At 46.1% G+C, this 15,811-nt stretch overlaps 1 protein-coding gene across 2 annotated transcripts in view; it reads right to left on the bottom strand.

The window, feature by feature from the left end:
• LOC140205884 (acetyl-coenzyme A synthetase 2-like, mitochondrial) overlaps nucleotides 1-13,904 on the bottom strand; it is an 88,587-nt gene extending 74,683 nt beyond the window's left edge. Inside the window, exon 1 of one of the 2 annotated variants that reach the window (XM_072273735.1) lies at nucleotides 13,487-13,904. In XM_072273735.1, coding sequence (XP_072129836.1) covers nucleotides 13,487-13,790 — 304 coding nt within the window. In that variant the 5' untranslated portion in view covers nucleotides 13,791-13,904. The remainder of the gene's footprint in view (nucleotides 1-13,486) is intronic. The other variant, XM_072273728.1, reaches the window with a different exon arrangement.
• Between the last annotated feature and the right edge of the window lie 1,907 nt (nucleotides 13,905-15,811).

Here is a 15,811-nt window from a genome sequence, read left to right as displayed (position 1 = left end):
TTCTGAAGGACAACTAGGGATGGGCAATAAATGCTGGCTTAGCTGGCAACGGCCACATCCCATAAATGAATAAAACAAAAATAGGCCCTTCCACCCCTTTGAACCTTTGAATGTAGTAATGGAAGAATTTACAATGACCAATTAACCCATTAAAGCCAGATTTACACTGCCGCGTCAACGTGACGCCGTAAGTACTGCGTCGCCGCAAACGCTACGCAGAGCCGACGCGGATCCCTACACCAGAGCCTGACGCACACCTCACCCAAAATGTAACTATGCGTCGCGGCAACGCAGAACGCAACAGCTGTGATCGGTCCGCTTGGTAGCATCGTATATCATCCTAGGCTGCAATAGCTTCCCATTGGGTGACTGAAGGGCAGGGAAGGAACTCTGGCTGCAATGCTTTCCATAAAGCTTTACAGACCTCCGAAATTATGGAGGACACATTTCGCTTTTACGAAAAAAAACGCTCGCTATAAACTGTCTTCTCCTATCATTTTGGATCTCCCCCTCCCCCTCCCACTTTCAAATCTCTTACTATCTCTTCTTTCAGTCAGTCCTGACGAAGGGTCTCGGCCTGAAATGTCAACTGTACCTCTTCCTAGAGATGCTGCTTGGCCTGCTGCGTTCACCAGCAATTTTTGTGTGTGTCGCTCACTTTAAACTTGTTTACCCCGGGAAAGATTACCATGACCATGAAGCCTTGCACGGGCAAGTGTGTGCGCATGCACAACATGCCCGAATTGCAGAGCGATGCAGACATACCAACGCACAAGTATAGATGTTCACAACGCGCGTCAGTCACTTACGTAGGTTACGGCGTCGAGTTGACGCAGAAGTATAAATCAGGCTTCACCCGTACGTGCTTGGACTGTGGGGGTTCCTGGAGCACCTGGAGGAAACCCACGAGGTCACGGGGAGATCGTACAAACTCCTTACAAACAGTGGTGGGAATCGAACGTGGGATGCCTGTACTGTAAAGCATTGTGCTAACCACTACACTACCGTGCTGCCCTGAGACTCTGATACTACCCTGAGATTCGCTTTCTTGCGGACATTTACAGTAGAACAAAGAACTACAATAGAATCAGTGAAAAACTACACACAAAGACTGACAAACAACCAATGTGCAAATATTTTAAAAAACACAAGAAATAAATAGATAAATAAATTACATTGATAAACTTACAAATAATATTGAGAACATAAGTTATAGAGTCGTTGAAAGTGAGGCCATAGGTTGTGGACTTAAGTTAACCCACTAACCTATTCACTTTGGAATGTGGGAGGAAACCGGAGCACCCAAAGGAAACCTACACGGTCACAGGGAGAACGTACAAACTCCTTAAAGGCAGCAGCGGGATTTGAACTCGGGTCATTAGAGCTGTAATAGCTTTACGCTAACCGCTATGCTATCAAGCCGCCCACTGGAGAAAGTTGGGAGGAAAATGGAGAATCTCAAGGGGGAAACGGAGGAGGACTCAGTCAGGACGTGCAGACTCCACACAGTCAGTCACCCTCTGGGTTCTCTGGTTCCCCAAAGACATGCTGGTATGCTGACTGGCCTCAGTAAATTACTCCTGAATGGAGGATGGTGGCAAAGGAGTGTTGGATCCACTGTTCAATTAGTTAGTTATATAGTTGTTTTAGATTAGACTGTTTAATTGTTAATTTCTTTGCAGTTTAACAATTAGTTGTCTGCTTGTATTTTAACTAGTATGTATATAAGAGTTTAATATGGTTCTACTTGTTATATGAAGTATAATTCTATAAAGCTCTGGAAGCTTCCTTGATCTGCATTATTTCAATAAGTGCTTTCTCATTGGTTGACCCTCATCTACAAATTTGAATGGAATTTTCCTCATCTCTGATATAATTACAGCTGTTGCATGCTGGCGTCTTAGTTTTTGTCTTTAAGCCTATTGCTTCTATCTTCTGCTTCCTTTTTTCTATCAACGCTTACTAAAATGATCAGGAAGAGGCTTTGTGCCTCTTTCCTGACATTTGAAAGAACTTTGAATCAGAAACATGAGAATCCAACAAGGGTGAAAGGCAAGTGGATGGGCATGTATGAGAGAGAATGAAATCGTGGGTACACAGGGGATTGATCCCTAGTGTCCTGTCTGGCTGCATCATTGTGTGGCACGGAAGCTGCAAGGCATCGGACCGCAAAACCCCCAGAGGATAGGAAAAACCACCAAGAGGATCACCAGGGTCTCCCTCCCCCCATTGGTGACACTTACAGGGACTGTTCTACCTGAAGGGCCTGAGGCATTGTTGTGGATCTCTCACACCCATCCCACAATCTCTTTGACCCATTACCATCAGGAGGGAGGTACAGGAGCATCAGGACTAGGACTGCCAGAATGGGTAACAGCTTCTTCCCTCAGGCTGTGAGACTAATAAATACCGTGCCACCACCGAAGTCAGGCCGCGCTTAAGAGTATTGCCAACAGTTTTGGGCCCCATATCTCAGAAAGGATGTGTTGTCACTGGAGAGAGTCCAGAGGAGGTTCACAAGGATGATTCAAGGAATGACAGGGTTAACATGTGAGGAGCGTTTGGCAGCTTTGGGCCTGTATCACTAGAATTTAGAAGAATGCAGGGGGATCTCATTGAAACCTACCGAATGTTGAAATGACTAGATAGGGTGGACGTGGAGAGGATGTTTCCCATGGTGGGGGTATCCAGAACTGGAGTGCACAGCCTCAAAATTGAGGGGTGACCATTTAGAACAGAGGTAAGGAGGAATTTTTTTAGCCAGAGAGTAGTAAATCTGTGGAATGCTCTGCCACAGACTGCGGTGGAGGCCAAGTCCGTGGGTATATTTAAGATGGAAGCTGATTGTTTCCTGATTGGTCAGGCCATTAAAGGATATGGCGAGAAGACAGGTGTATGAGGTTGAGTGGGATCTGGGATCAGCCATGAGAGAATTGCGGAGCAGACCATGGGCTGAATGGCCTAATTCTGCTCCTAAGTCTTTTGGTCTTATGGTCTAATGGAGGTCTCATCACGAGGACAGCGAACTTTTTACTGTTTACTGTTTATCTGTGCTGCACACCACATCCACGTTAAATTATTTTTTGTTAACTTATTTGTAGTAATTTTTTTCTTTTAGTGCTGAGTGTGAGATATACTTTATTGGTGCACCACGATCCAGAAGTATGTTATTTTGTTTGGTCATATGTATGTACAGTCAGATTACAATAATCTTAAACTTGAACTAGAGAGGGAAGCTGCGACTGATTGGTATGCTCTCGTGGGGAGCTGGCATTCTCAATCGGCTGAACAGCTTCCTTCTGCGTCACACTGAGTGAATCACCCAGCCCAGAGTTCACTTTACACCCTGCTCACCGCTCCTGTACGCAGGCAGGTGGTGTGTAAAACGAGGACATGGTTACTCACCACTGTCAGCACCACTACACCACCCCTAACAAACCACCCCATAGCCAGCATTAGTTAACAACTCCGCAGCTGCCTGAAAGAAGTTTGCACATTCTCCCCGTGACATGTAGATCTCCTCCAGGTACTCCAGTTTCCTCCCACATTCCAAAGGCGTATGGGTGAGTAGGTTTATTGGTCACGTGAGTGTAATTGGACAGCACAGGCTCCTTCCTTGGGCCTGTCACCATGCTGTATCTCTAAAACAAAAACTGACTCCTTACCAGAGCATACTGAAACTCAACTGAAGCCCATCCAATTTTCTACTGACTGAAAAACAATCTGTCCACAAATTACGAACATCTGACTTATGGACACCCCGACATATGAACAATCTTCCATAATATTATTCAATTCAGTAAACTCACCTGGGTTAGACAGCATGTCTTATGGACGAGCCAGGGTGAAGGAGGATGAGAGCTGACTTGATAGAGGTGTATAAGGTGATAAAAGGAGTAGATAGAGTGAGAGCAACAAAGGGCAACAGAGAGCCCTTTTCCCCCAGAGTGCAATGGCTAATACTACAAAGCATGATTTAAGATGATTGGAGGAAATTATAGGGAAGAATGTCAGAGGTAGTTATTTTTACACACTGAGAGTGGTGGTGTGCGGAACGTGCTGCCAGGGGTGGTGGGAGAGGCAGATACATTAGAGACATTTAAGAGACTCTTAGATAGGCATGTGGATGAAAGAAAAATGCAGCAATACGGGGGAGGGAAGGTTTAGATTGATCTTGGATTAAGTCAAAAGGTCGGCACAACATCGCAGGCTGAAGGGCCTGTTGGTCTCACATTTTTGCCATTCAGTCTTTCTTGGGTCTCCAGCATGTCACAGACATTCCCCTTATTCTGAAAATACTATGCAGATGCTGGAAATCTAAACCTCTGTCCTGAAGATGAATGATCAACATAAAATGTTAACCCTTTTTCCTCTCTCCATAGGTGCTGCCTGACCTGCTGAGTATCCCCAAAGGGAAACAGAGACGAGGCATAAATGGACCTTTTTCGTTAATGAGAGGAGTGCTACAAGGATCAATGGCTTAGATGAGGACACCAAAATATGATTGCTAAACTAACTGACAATGCAAAGATGGGGAAGGAAACTGTCATGAGGAAATAGTCTACAACTGGATACTGGTAAATCAGTACGATGTAGGGGCCTCTCTATTTCCTCATTACAGTTTGTAATGAGATGTGGAGTGCAAGTGATTGTCCTAGTCACTTTTCCTGTGATCACAAGACCCTGTTGGACATCAGTGGTGTGGAATGTCACAACTCCAATTCATTGGTTTACTGACAAATGGCGGGGGAGTTGCATGGCTACTAGTCCCCAAGTCACGGTGATGCCTGTTTGCAGCCGCCCAGGGAGAGGCGTCGGAGTCGGACACTCCACTGGAGTACTGGAGGCAGTGCATTGTGGTGTCCAAGCTGGAGTTGGTACTGCCCTCCAGTGTTTGCTCAGCAGAAGACAAGATGTATTGTGTTCGACTGCAGACTGCTGCAACCCTCAGGGAGTCATGGACTTGGACTATATTTTTCGGTGTGACTGTATATTACTGCTACCTTATATGTGCCTTGTGTTATGTATGACTGTTGGTGCTGTGTTTTGCACCTTGGCCCAGCAGTAATGCTGTTTCTCTGTATTTATGTATGGCTGAATGATTATTAAACTTGAACTTGATAGGTAAATACAGGAGCAACAGCCTGGCAAATAGAGTACAATGTGGGGAAACAAGGAACCATAAGCAGAAAAGAAAGCATATTAACTAAACAGCATGAGATTGTCAAGCTCAGAGATGCAGAAGGATCTGAGTAGTTTAACTCAGCAGCCTGAAAAAGGCTGACATGCAGGTTACAACAAGAAATGAGGAACAAAACGTTATGGTTTATTGAGAGATTATACTTCGGATCATGAAACACCTGCAAGTTCTGTGTATAGTGCTAGCCTTCTTACAAAGGAAAGGATGTTAAAGTATTGGATGCGGTCCAGAGATTGAGCAAACTAATAACAACTTTATAACCTGCATATGTTCACTCTATCTATATCCATCATTATTTTGTATACCTCTATAAGATCTCCCCTCATTCTCCTGCACTCCAGGGAATGAAGTCTTAACCTTTTCAACCTTTCCCTTTAACTCAGGTTCTCAAATCCTGACAACATCCTTATAAATTTTCTCTGCACTCTTTCAAGCTTATTGACATCTTTCTTGTAAGTAGGTGACCAGAACTGCACACAATACTCCAAATTCAGCCTCAACAACATCTTGCACAACTTCAACATAACATCCCAAATGCTTGTATTCAATGCCCTGATTATGAAGCCAAAAGATCTCTTTATGATCCTATCTATCTGTAATGCCTCTTTCCAGGAATTATGGAACTGCATTCCCAGATCTACCACACACCTCAGAGCCCTACCCTGGTTTGTCAAGTCAAGTCAAGTTTATTCTCATTTCGACCATAAGCTGCAGGTACAGTACACAGTGAAAACAAAACAATGTTCCTCCAGGACCATGGTGCCAAATTGCAACACTTAACACTTGTCCTGTGTTAAATTCCAGCTGTCATTTTTCAGCCAATTTTTCCAGCTGATTCACAAGTTTTGACAGCCTTCCTCGCTATTTACTATGACCCCAGGCTTGGTGTCATCGACAAAGTTGCTGATCTAGTTTACCAGATCTCAGTTCCAAACACTATGCTTTGTTCCCAAACTGTGGGGCTGGGTCCTAGATCTTCACTAAGGGGAAAAGTCCTCTTTACATCTGGCCTGCCAAGCCCTTTTAGAAAGGGCTAAATGAGATCTTTTCTCATTTTTCAAAACTCCAGGGAATGCAGTCCCATTCTAAGATGATGGAGACCCGAAGTCAATGATGGCCTAAGTTATACTGGGATGTAAGGGCCTAAGAAGGAGAAGGTGAAGGGTACAGTCCCACTCTACTCAACCTCTCCTCATATGGCAAACCTACCATCCCTGCAACCAGTCCGGTGAATTCCCAAGTACGTCCTTCCATGGAGAAGGAGACTAAAACTTCAGTCCATACTCCTGGTTTTATTTAGGTTTTACTAAGACTTCCTTATCTCTATAATCAAATCCACTCGTCAGAAAGTCCCTAATTGCCTGCTGCATTTGCACACTGGACTTCCACAGCTTGGGTTCAAGCACAACCTTTGAACCTCAACAATTGTTGGGGTGCCTCAAGAAGGTGGCATCCATCGTTAAAGACCTTTACCATCCAGAACATGCCCTCTTCTCATTACTACCATCAGGGAGGAGGCACAGGAGCCTGAAGCACACTCAACATTTCAGCTTCTTCCCCACCATCATCGGATTTCTGAAAGGATGATCAACACTACCTCACTTCCTGCACAACTTACTTATTTTATATGCATATTGCTTATTGCAACTAGTAGTAATTTATATACTGCTGCCACAAAACAACAAATGTCATGACATGTGTCAGTGATAATAAACATTCTGATTCTGATTCTGAAAGGGTGGTTACTTTATGAGGGAAGATTGGGTGTGTAAGGCATAGAACTGCACTATTTCAGAGGAATGTGAACGAAGGACAGAAATATGAGATCCTGAGTGATCTCCTGCTTACGGTCAGGCAGGAGGTACATGAGCCTGAATTCCCACACATCACCAGATTCATGAATGGTTACTTTCCTATGCCCAGTACAATTCTAATCCCACCTCAGCAACAGAACACGATAGATCACCCTAATGCACTACAGTGGATTTGCCCCAACTGTGTTTTTCGTTTTTGTATGGCAGAATTTTTTAAATCTCTACACTGTCTTACATAATTTATATTCTGTGGGTCTGTGCCTACGTGCCTGTGATGATATTGCAAGCAAGTTTGTTTGTTGTACCTGTTCCTCAGAGTGAGAATAAAAGCAGCTTGACGTGACTGAGTGGATGTGGGGATAATGTTTCCTCTAGGGCAGGAGATCCCCCTTCAGCCCTTCGAGCCTGCACCGCCATTCTGAGATCATGGTTGATCATCTACTATCAATACCCGGTTCCTGCCTTGTCCCCATAACCCTTGATTCCCCTATCCATAAGATACCTATCTAGCTCCTTCTTGAAAGCATCCAGGGAATTGGCCTCCACTGCCTTCTGAGGCAGCACGTTCCACACCTCCACAACTCTCTGGGAGAAGAAGTTCCTCCTCAACTCTGTCCTAAATGACCTACCCCTTATTCTTAAACCATGCCCTCTGGTACTGGACTCTCCCAGCATCTGGAACATATTTCCTGCCTCTATCTTGTCCAATCCCTTAATAATCTTATATGTCTCAATCAGATCTCCCCTCAATCTCCTTAATTCCAGCATGTACAAGCCCAGCTTCTCTAACCTCTCTGCGTAAGACAGTCTGGACATCCCAGGAATTAACCTAGTGAACCTACGGTGCACCTCCTCCACAGCCAGGATGTCCTTCCTTAACCCTGGAGACCAAAACTGCACACAGTACTCCAGGTGCGGTCTCACCAGGGCCCTGTACAAATGCAAAAGGATTTCCTTGCTCTTGTACTCCATTCCCTTTGTAATAAAGGCCAACATTCCATTAGCCTTCTTCACTGCCTGCTGCACTTGCTCATTCACCTTCAGAGACTGATGAACAAGTACTCCTAGATCTCTTTGTATTTCTCCCTTACCTAACTCCACACCGTTCAGATAATAATCTGCCTTCCTGTTCTTGCTCCCAAAGTGAATAACCTCACACTTATTCATATTAAACACCATCTGCCAAGTTTCTGCCCACTCACCCAGCCTATCCAAGTCACCTTGAATTCTCCTAACATCCTCATCACATCACACTGCCACCCAGCTTAGTACCATCAGCAAACCTGCTGATGTTATTCACAATGCCTTCCTCTAAATCATTGACATAAATCGTAAACAGCTGTGGTCCCAATACCGAGCCCTGTGGCACCCCACTAATCACCACCTGCCATTCCGAGAAACACTCATTCACTGCTACCCTTTGCTTTCTATCTACCAACCAGTTCTCTATCCATGTCAATATCCTCCCCCCAATGCCATGAGCTCTGATTTTACCCACAAATCTCCTATGTGGTACCTTATCGAATGCCTTCTGAAAGTCAAGGTACACCACATCCACTGGATCTCCCGCGTCTACCTTCCTGGTTACATCCTCGAAAAACTCTAATAGATTAGTCAAGCATGATTTGCCCTTGGTAAATCCATGCTGGCTCGGCCCAATCTTATCACTGCTATCAAGATGTGTTGCTATTTCATCTTTAATAATGGACTCTAGCATCTTCCCCACTACTGATGTTAGGCTAACAGGGCGATAGTTCTCTGTTTTCTCCCTCCCTCCTTTCTTAAAAAGTGGGATAACATTAGCCATTCGCCAATCCTCAGGAACTGATCCTGAATCTAAGGAACATTGGAAAATGATCACCAATGCATCCGCATTTCCAGAGCCACCTCCTTTAGTACCCTAGGATGCAGACCATCTGGACCTGGGGATTTGTCAGCCTTCAGACCCATCAGTCTACTCATCACCGTTTCCTTCCTAATGTCAATCTGTTTCAGTTCTTCTGCTACCCCATGTCCTTGGCCCATCCATACATCTGGGAGATTGCTTGTGTCTTCCCTAGTGAAGACAGATCCAAAGTACTTATTAAATTCGTCTGCTATTTCTCTATTTCCCATAACAATTTCTCCCAATTCATTCTTCAAGGGCCCAACATTGTTCTTAACTATCTTCCTTCTCTTCACATACCTAAAAAAACATTTGCTATCCCTCTTTATATTCCTAGCTAGCTTGCGTTCATACCTCATTTTTTCTCCCCATATTGCCTTTTTAGTTAAGTTCTGTTGCTCTTTAAAAATTTCCCAATCATCCGTCTTCCCACTCACCTTAGCTCTGTTATACTTCTTTTTTAATGCTATGCTATCTCTGACTTCCTTTGTCAACCACTGTGGCCACTTTCCCCCCTTTGAATCCTTCCTTCTCCGGGGGATGAACTGATTTTGCACCTTGTGCATTATTCCCAAGAATACCTGCCATTGCTGTTCCACTGTCTTTTCTGCTAGGATATCCAGCCAGTCAACTTTGGCCAGCTCCTCCCTCATGGCTCCATAGTCTCCTTTGTTCAACTGCAATACTGACACTTCTGATCTGCCCTTATCCCTCTCAACTTGCAGATAAAAACTTACCATATTATGGTCACTACCTCCTAATGGCTCCTTTACTTCAAGATCACTTATCAAATCCTGTTCATTGCACAACACTAAATCCAGAATAGCCTTATCCCTGGTCGGCTCTCGTACAAGCTGCTCCAAAAATGCATCCCGTAGGCACTCTACAAGCTCCCCATCCTGGGGTCCAGTACCAACCTGATTTTCCCAGTTCACCTGCATGTTGAAATCCCCCATAACTTCTGTGACATTTCCTTTGCCACATGCCATTGTTAACTCCCTATTCAACTTGCACCTAATATCCATGGTACTGTTTGGGGGCCTGTAGATAACACCTATTAGGGTCTTTTTGCCCTTACTGTTCCTCAGTTCTATCCACACTGATTCTACTTCTCCTGATTCTAAGTCCCCCCTTGCAAGGGACTGAATCTCATTCCTCACCAACAGGGCCACCCCACCCCCTCTGCCCACCTTTCTGTCCCTTCGATAGCACATATACCCTTGTACATTCAATTCCCAGGTCTGATCCCCCTGCAGCCATGTCTCCGTTATCCCAACAACATCATAGTTACCCATTCGCACCTGAGCTTCAAGCTCATCCGCCTTATTTCTGACACTTCGTGCATTCAGATATAGAATTTTTAACCCATTTCTCCCCTCTCTGTTTAAATCACTGCCTATTGTGCATAACCCAGCTCCCCGAACTCTCACCGGGCTATACGCCCTTTGAATTTTGTTGTCCTTCTTAAATTTACCTACTCTTTCTGCACATTTAACTCCATGCTCCGTCAGACCATCCCTCTGCACATGTATCTTCCTTATCACTCGTTCCGTCTCACCTTTCTCTACCTCACACTTAATATTCCGGAACCGTGTAGTCCCCACCTGTCCTTTATACCTCATCTCGCTATCCTCTCTCACATTCTGGATCCCTGCCCCCTGCAAATTTAGTTTAAACCCCCCCCAAGCAGCACTAGCAAACTTTCCTGCAAGAATGTTAGTACCCCTCCAGTTCAGGTGTAAACCGTCCCGTCGGAACAGATCCCACCTTCCCTGGAACAAAGCCCAATTATCTAAAAAGCTGAAGCCCTCCCTCCTGCACCATCCTCTCAGCCACGTATTGATCTGTATAATCCTTCTGTTCCACGCCTCACTCGCTCGTGTCACAGGTAGCAATCCTGAGATTGTTACCCTGGAGGTCCTGCCCTTCAGCTTCGCACCTAACTCCCTGAACTCACCACACAGGACCCCCTCACTCTTCCTACCCACGTCATTGGTCCCTACATGGACTACAACATCTGGATTCCTGCCCACCCTCTCGAGAATAACCTGCACCCGATCTGAGATGACCCGGACCCCGGCACCAGGGAGGCAACATACCATCCGAGACTCCCGATCTCCCCCACAAAATCTCCTATCTGCCCCCCTGACTATAGAATCCCCTATCACTACCGCTGTCCTCTCTTCCCTCCTCCCCTTCTGAGTCGAGGGTCCAACCTCAGTGCCACAGACAGGACCACTGCAACTTGTTCCTGGTAGGTCATGCCCACCAACAGCATCCAAAACGGTGTTCTTATTGTTGATGGGAATGGCCACAGGGGTGCTCTGCTCTCTCTGCCTGCTCCCCCTCCATCTCCTGACAGTCACCCAGTTGCCTACCTCCCGTCTTTTCGGTGTGACTACCTCCCGATAACTCTTATCGATCTCTGTCTCTGCCTCCCGAATGATCCGTAGTTCATCCAGCTCCAGCTCCAATTCCCTAACTCGCTCCGATAGGAGCTGCAGCTGGATGCACCTTCTGTAGGTGTGTTGACCCTGACCCTGACCTCCCACATACTGCATACGGAGCACACCACTGCTCTAACTATCTCCCCCATTACCTGATCCCAGATTAATCAGATTTTTTATGCCATGGACCAATACCATTAATCAAGGAGTCCTCGGGCCCCAGGTTGGGAAGCCCTGCTGTAGGGAGAATCTAGAGAACTGTTTAAAGGCACGTGGAGCAGGTCAATTTTTTTCCCTTTTCAGAGGGTCAGGGCTCATTGGAACTCTCAGTCCATATGACATAGGAGCAGAATCAGGCCATTTGGCTCATTGAGTCTTCTCCACCATACCATCATGGTCATAGAAAAGTACAGCACAAAAACAGACCCTTTGGTCCATCTAGTCCATGCCGAACCTTTTAAACTGCCCTCTCCCATCAACCTGCACTGGGTCCATAACCCTCCATACCCCTATCATCCATGTACCTATTCAAATTTCTCATGAACCTTGAAATCGAGCTCACATGCTCCACTTGTGCTGGCAGCTCATTTCACACTTTCATGACCCTCTGAATGAAGAAGTTTCCCCTCATGTTCCCCTTAAATTTGCACCTTTCACCTTTAACCTATAACCTTTAGTTTAGCCCCACCCAACCTCTGTGGAAAAAGCCTGATTGCCTTTCCCTATCTATACCCCTCATAATTTTGTATGCCTCAATCAAATCTCCTGTCAATCTTCTATGTGCCAAGGAATAAAGTCCTAGCCTATTAAATGTTTCCTTATAATTCAGATCCTCCAGTCCCAGCAATGTCCTTGTAAGTTTTTTCCATACTCTTTCAACCTTATGGACATCTTTCCTGTAGGTAGGTGACTAAAACTGCACAGAATACTCCAAATTAGGCTTCACCAAGTTTCATACAACTTCAACATAACATCCCATCTCCTGTACTCAATACTTTGATTTATGAAGGAAAATAAATGGCTGATTTAATTTCCCTCTTTCACAATCTCAGAATACTGCAAGGAGTTTTACACCAATACATGTGACCATTATTGCATTGTAGGAAGTGCAGTGGTAAAACGGCACACTTGTAGCTCCCACAGCATCAGTCCAGAGCAACCAGATTGGAGACAGTGATTTAGTCTTCATTATTTAATTAAGGAGGGTTATGGTCTGGGTGCAGGTCAATGGAAGTAGCCAGTTTAAATAGTTCAGCACAGACTAGATGAGACGAAGGGCCTGTTTCTGTGGCATATTTTTCTATGATTGTTTACCGGCCAACAACACTAACTCCCCTTCTCTGTTTTGCAATAACGTCCATAAGACATTGGAGCAGAATTAAGCCATTCGGCCCATTGAGTCTGCTCTGCCATTCCATCATTTTCCCTCTCAACCCCAATCTCCTGCTTTTTTCCCCATAACCTCTGATTCCCTGACCAACCACGAACATAACAACCTCCGCTTTAAATATGCCCAATGACTTGGCTGCCACAGCTGTCTGTGGCAATGAATTCCACAGATTCACCACTGGCTGGCTAAAGGAATTCTTCTTCATCTCAGTACTAAAGGGATGTCTTTGTATGATGAGGCCTCCTCTTGCTCCTAATTCATCGGGTCAAAAGTTCATTTCAATTCCCACCCTTCACCTTGTCCTGCAGCTCAAAACCTGAGTGTTTTCTGACCCTTTCCCGTTCTGACAAGAGGCCAGTGATCTGACACGTTTCCGCAGCTTAACGGAGCCTTCAAAACAGCAAAGGGACGAGTGGAACAGAGGGGTGACATCGGGAGGTGGGAGAGAGGAGTAACGGAGATGGTGGGGGGGGGGGAGGAGAGAGCAAGGGGTAAGGGAGGTCACAACGGGAGTAAAAAAAATGAGAAAACAGGTTTTGCAGTGGGAAGGATCGAAAAGGAGGAGGGAACTGGGTGAAGGGGCAAAGGGGACGGGGTGGAAGGGTGAAGAAGATAGGGGGCAAAGTGGACATTGTGGTGGGAGTCAAAAAGGGTGGGGAGGAGGGCAAATTGGACGGGGGAGCAAGGTGGAAGGAGAGGGAGCAAAGGGGACGGCGCGAGACGAGATCCGCCGCGTTCAGAAACACTCACCCGAGACATTGAGCCGCCCGCCCTCGAACCATCGGATCTTGCCGCGGGACAGGTCACAGTCGCTTACCGTGTGGAAGGGGCTGATCCAGGACAGCCGGTCCCTGGCCAGCGCCCCCCAGAACCGCTCGGCCTGCTGCAAGGAGAATTGCCGCAGAGCCGGGTAGTCCCGGACCCCGGCGAAAGCCGTCGCCTCGGGCATAAACGCCGAAATGTTGACGGTGCAGCAGCACCGGGCGAGCAGCGAACCGAGACGGTCGGGCAGGAGGACCCGGAGCGAGGCGAGGGGCTTCCCCACCAGCCTCATGGTTCAGCCGTGTCGCTAGTGGTCCGGGGAACAGCAACGGGTTCAGCGGAACTCGGGCAGCGACCGGACGCCGAGCTGGGAACCTGCCTCGGGGCGGGTGACGAAGTCCACATCTGGCTTAGGTTTCGCGTTCGAAATGTGATCGCGTCACTCTCCAGCTCCTCCTGTGATCCGCTATCCCATCGTCCGCCGTTTCAGCAATTCCCTCCGATTAACATCTAAACTTCCCAACATTTGAGAAGTTTGTATAAGTACATGGATGCGAGGGTCATGGAGGGCTATGGTCCAGATACAAGTCGATATCAGAATAATAGATTATATTGTCATTATATAGATTCTAATGATAGGCATGTTTCTATGGTGTGGGACTCTTTTGACTCTATCCACGTTTCATTTAGAATTATAGACTAATAACCCAACAGAAACAAACTCCAACAGTCTATCTAGTCCATGCCATCCAAGCCAAGGTGCCTATCTAACTTAATTACTTACCTGAGCCCATCACCCCTACTGGGACATAGGCCATCGACAGCAGCTGTCCTGGACCAGTCCTTCAAGTTATCTCAGATGCAGCCCATCTTCCCCTGCCTCTCCCAGGGATGAGGTCTTTAGAGTTTCTGCTGGTGTTTCAGTGGCACTGGGTTTGAACGTGATGGGGTTGCTAGCCGAATGTCCTACTCTCCTCCTTTCACAGCCGGGCTTGGGACCATCCATGGCGCAGTTACGCCCACCCAAGCTGGTCTCATTTGCCCGTGTTTGGTCCATATCAATTAATAAATAACACTTGGTGACAATTTTATTATTGGAATGCACAGGAGCCCTTCAGCCCACGATGTCTATGCCGGCCATGAGGACAACATTTCCAGAATTGTCTGTTTTCTCTTCAGATTTCCAGGTTCTGTTTCTGAGTATCATACAGGTGAGATTTGCTGAGAACTTTTTTTTCATCCTTCCTGTGATGTTCACAGCAGATGCCATCTCATTGACTCTTCACTCAACCCTGGCACATCTGGACAACAAAGGTGCGTGCAGCAGGACCCTCTTTTTTAAGTACAGCCCAGCATTCAATGCCATCGTCCCCTCAAAACTAATCAATAAGCTCAAGACATTGGCCTCAATGCCTCCTTGTATAATTGGATCCTAGATTTCCTTACTTGCAGACCCCAGTCAGTTTGGATTGGCAATGACACCTCCTCCACAATCTCCATCAGTACAGGTGTACCACAAGACTGTGTGCTTAGCCCCCTGATCTACTTGCTTTACACTTATGACTGTGAGGCTAAGCACAGCTCCAATGCCATATTTAAATTTGCAGACAACACCACTGTCTTGGTCGAATCAAAGGTGGTGATGAATCAGCATATAAGAGGGAGATTGAAAATCCGGCTGAGTGGTGCCACAACAGCAACCTCTCACTCAATGTCAGTAACACCAAGGAGCAAAATTATTGACTTCAGGAGGAGAAATTGGAGATCCATGAGCCAGTTCTCATTGCAGGATCAGAGGTGGAGAGAGTCAGCACTATTAAATTCCTCAGTGTTATCATTTCGGAGGTCCTGTTCTGGGAAGTACGGTACTTAGTAGTTTACAAAGATTTTTCATGACATCTAAAACATTGACAAACTTCTATAAATGTGTGGTGGAGAGTATATTGACTGATTACATCACAGCCTGGTATGGAAACACCAATACCCTTGAACGGAAAATCCTACAAACAGTAATGGATGTGGCCCACTCCATCACAAGTAAAGCCCTCCCCACCATTGAGCACAGCTACACGGAACTTAGTCGCGGAAAGCAGCATCTATCATAAGGGACCCCTACTGCCCGCTTCTCACTGCTACCATCAGGAAGAAGGTACAGGAGCCTCAGGACTCACACTATCTGGTTCAGAAATAGTTTTTACTTCTCAACCATCAGGTCCTTGAACCAAAGGAGATAACTTCATTCATCTTCACTTGCCCCATCATTGAAAAGTTCCCACAACCTATGGACTCATTTTCACCTTCATCTCATGATCT

Source organism: Mobula birostris, chromosome 1, assembly GCF_030028105.1.
Source record: "Mobula birostris isolate sMobBir1 chromosome 1, sMobBir1.hap1, whole genome shotgun sequence".
Classification (NCBI taxonomy): domain Eukaryota; kingdom Metazoa; phylum Chordata; class Chondrichthyes; order Myliobatiformes; family Myliobatidae; genus Mobula; species Mobula birostris.
The sequence above is the reverse complement of the archived record's forward strand: the minus strand, read 5'-3'. Positions and strand labels throughout refer to the sequence as shown.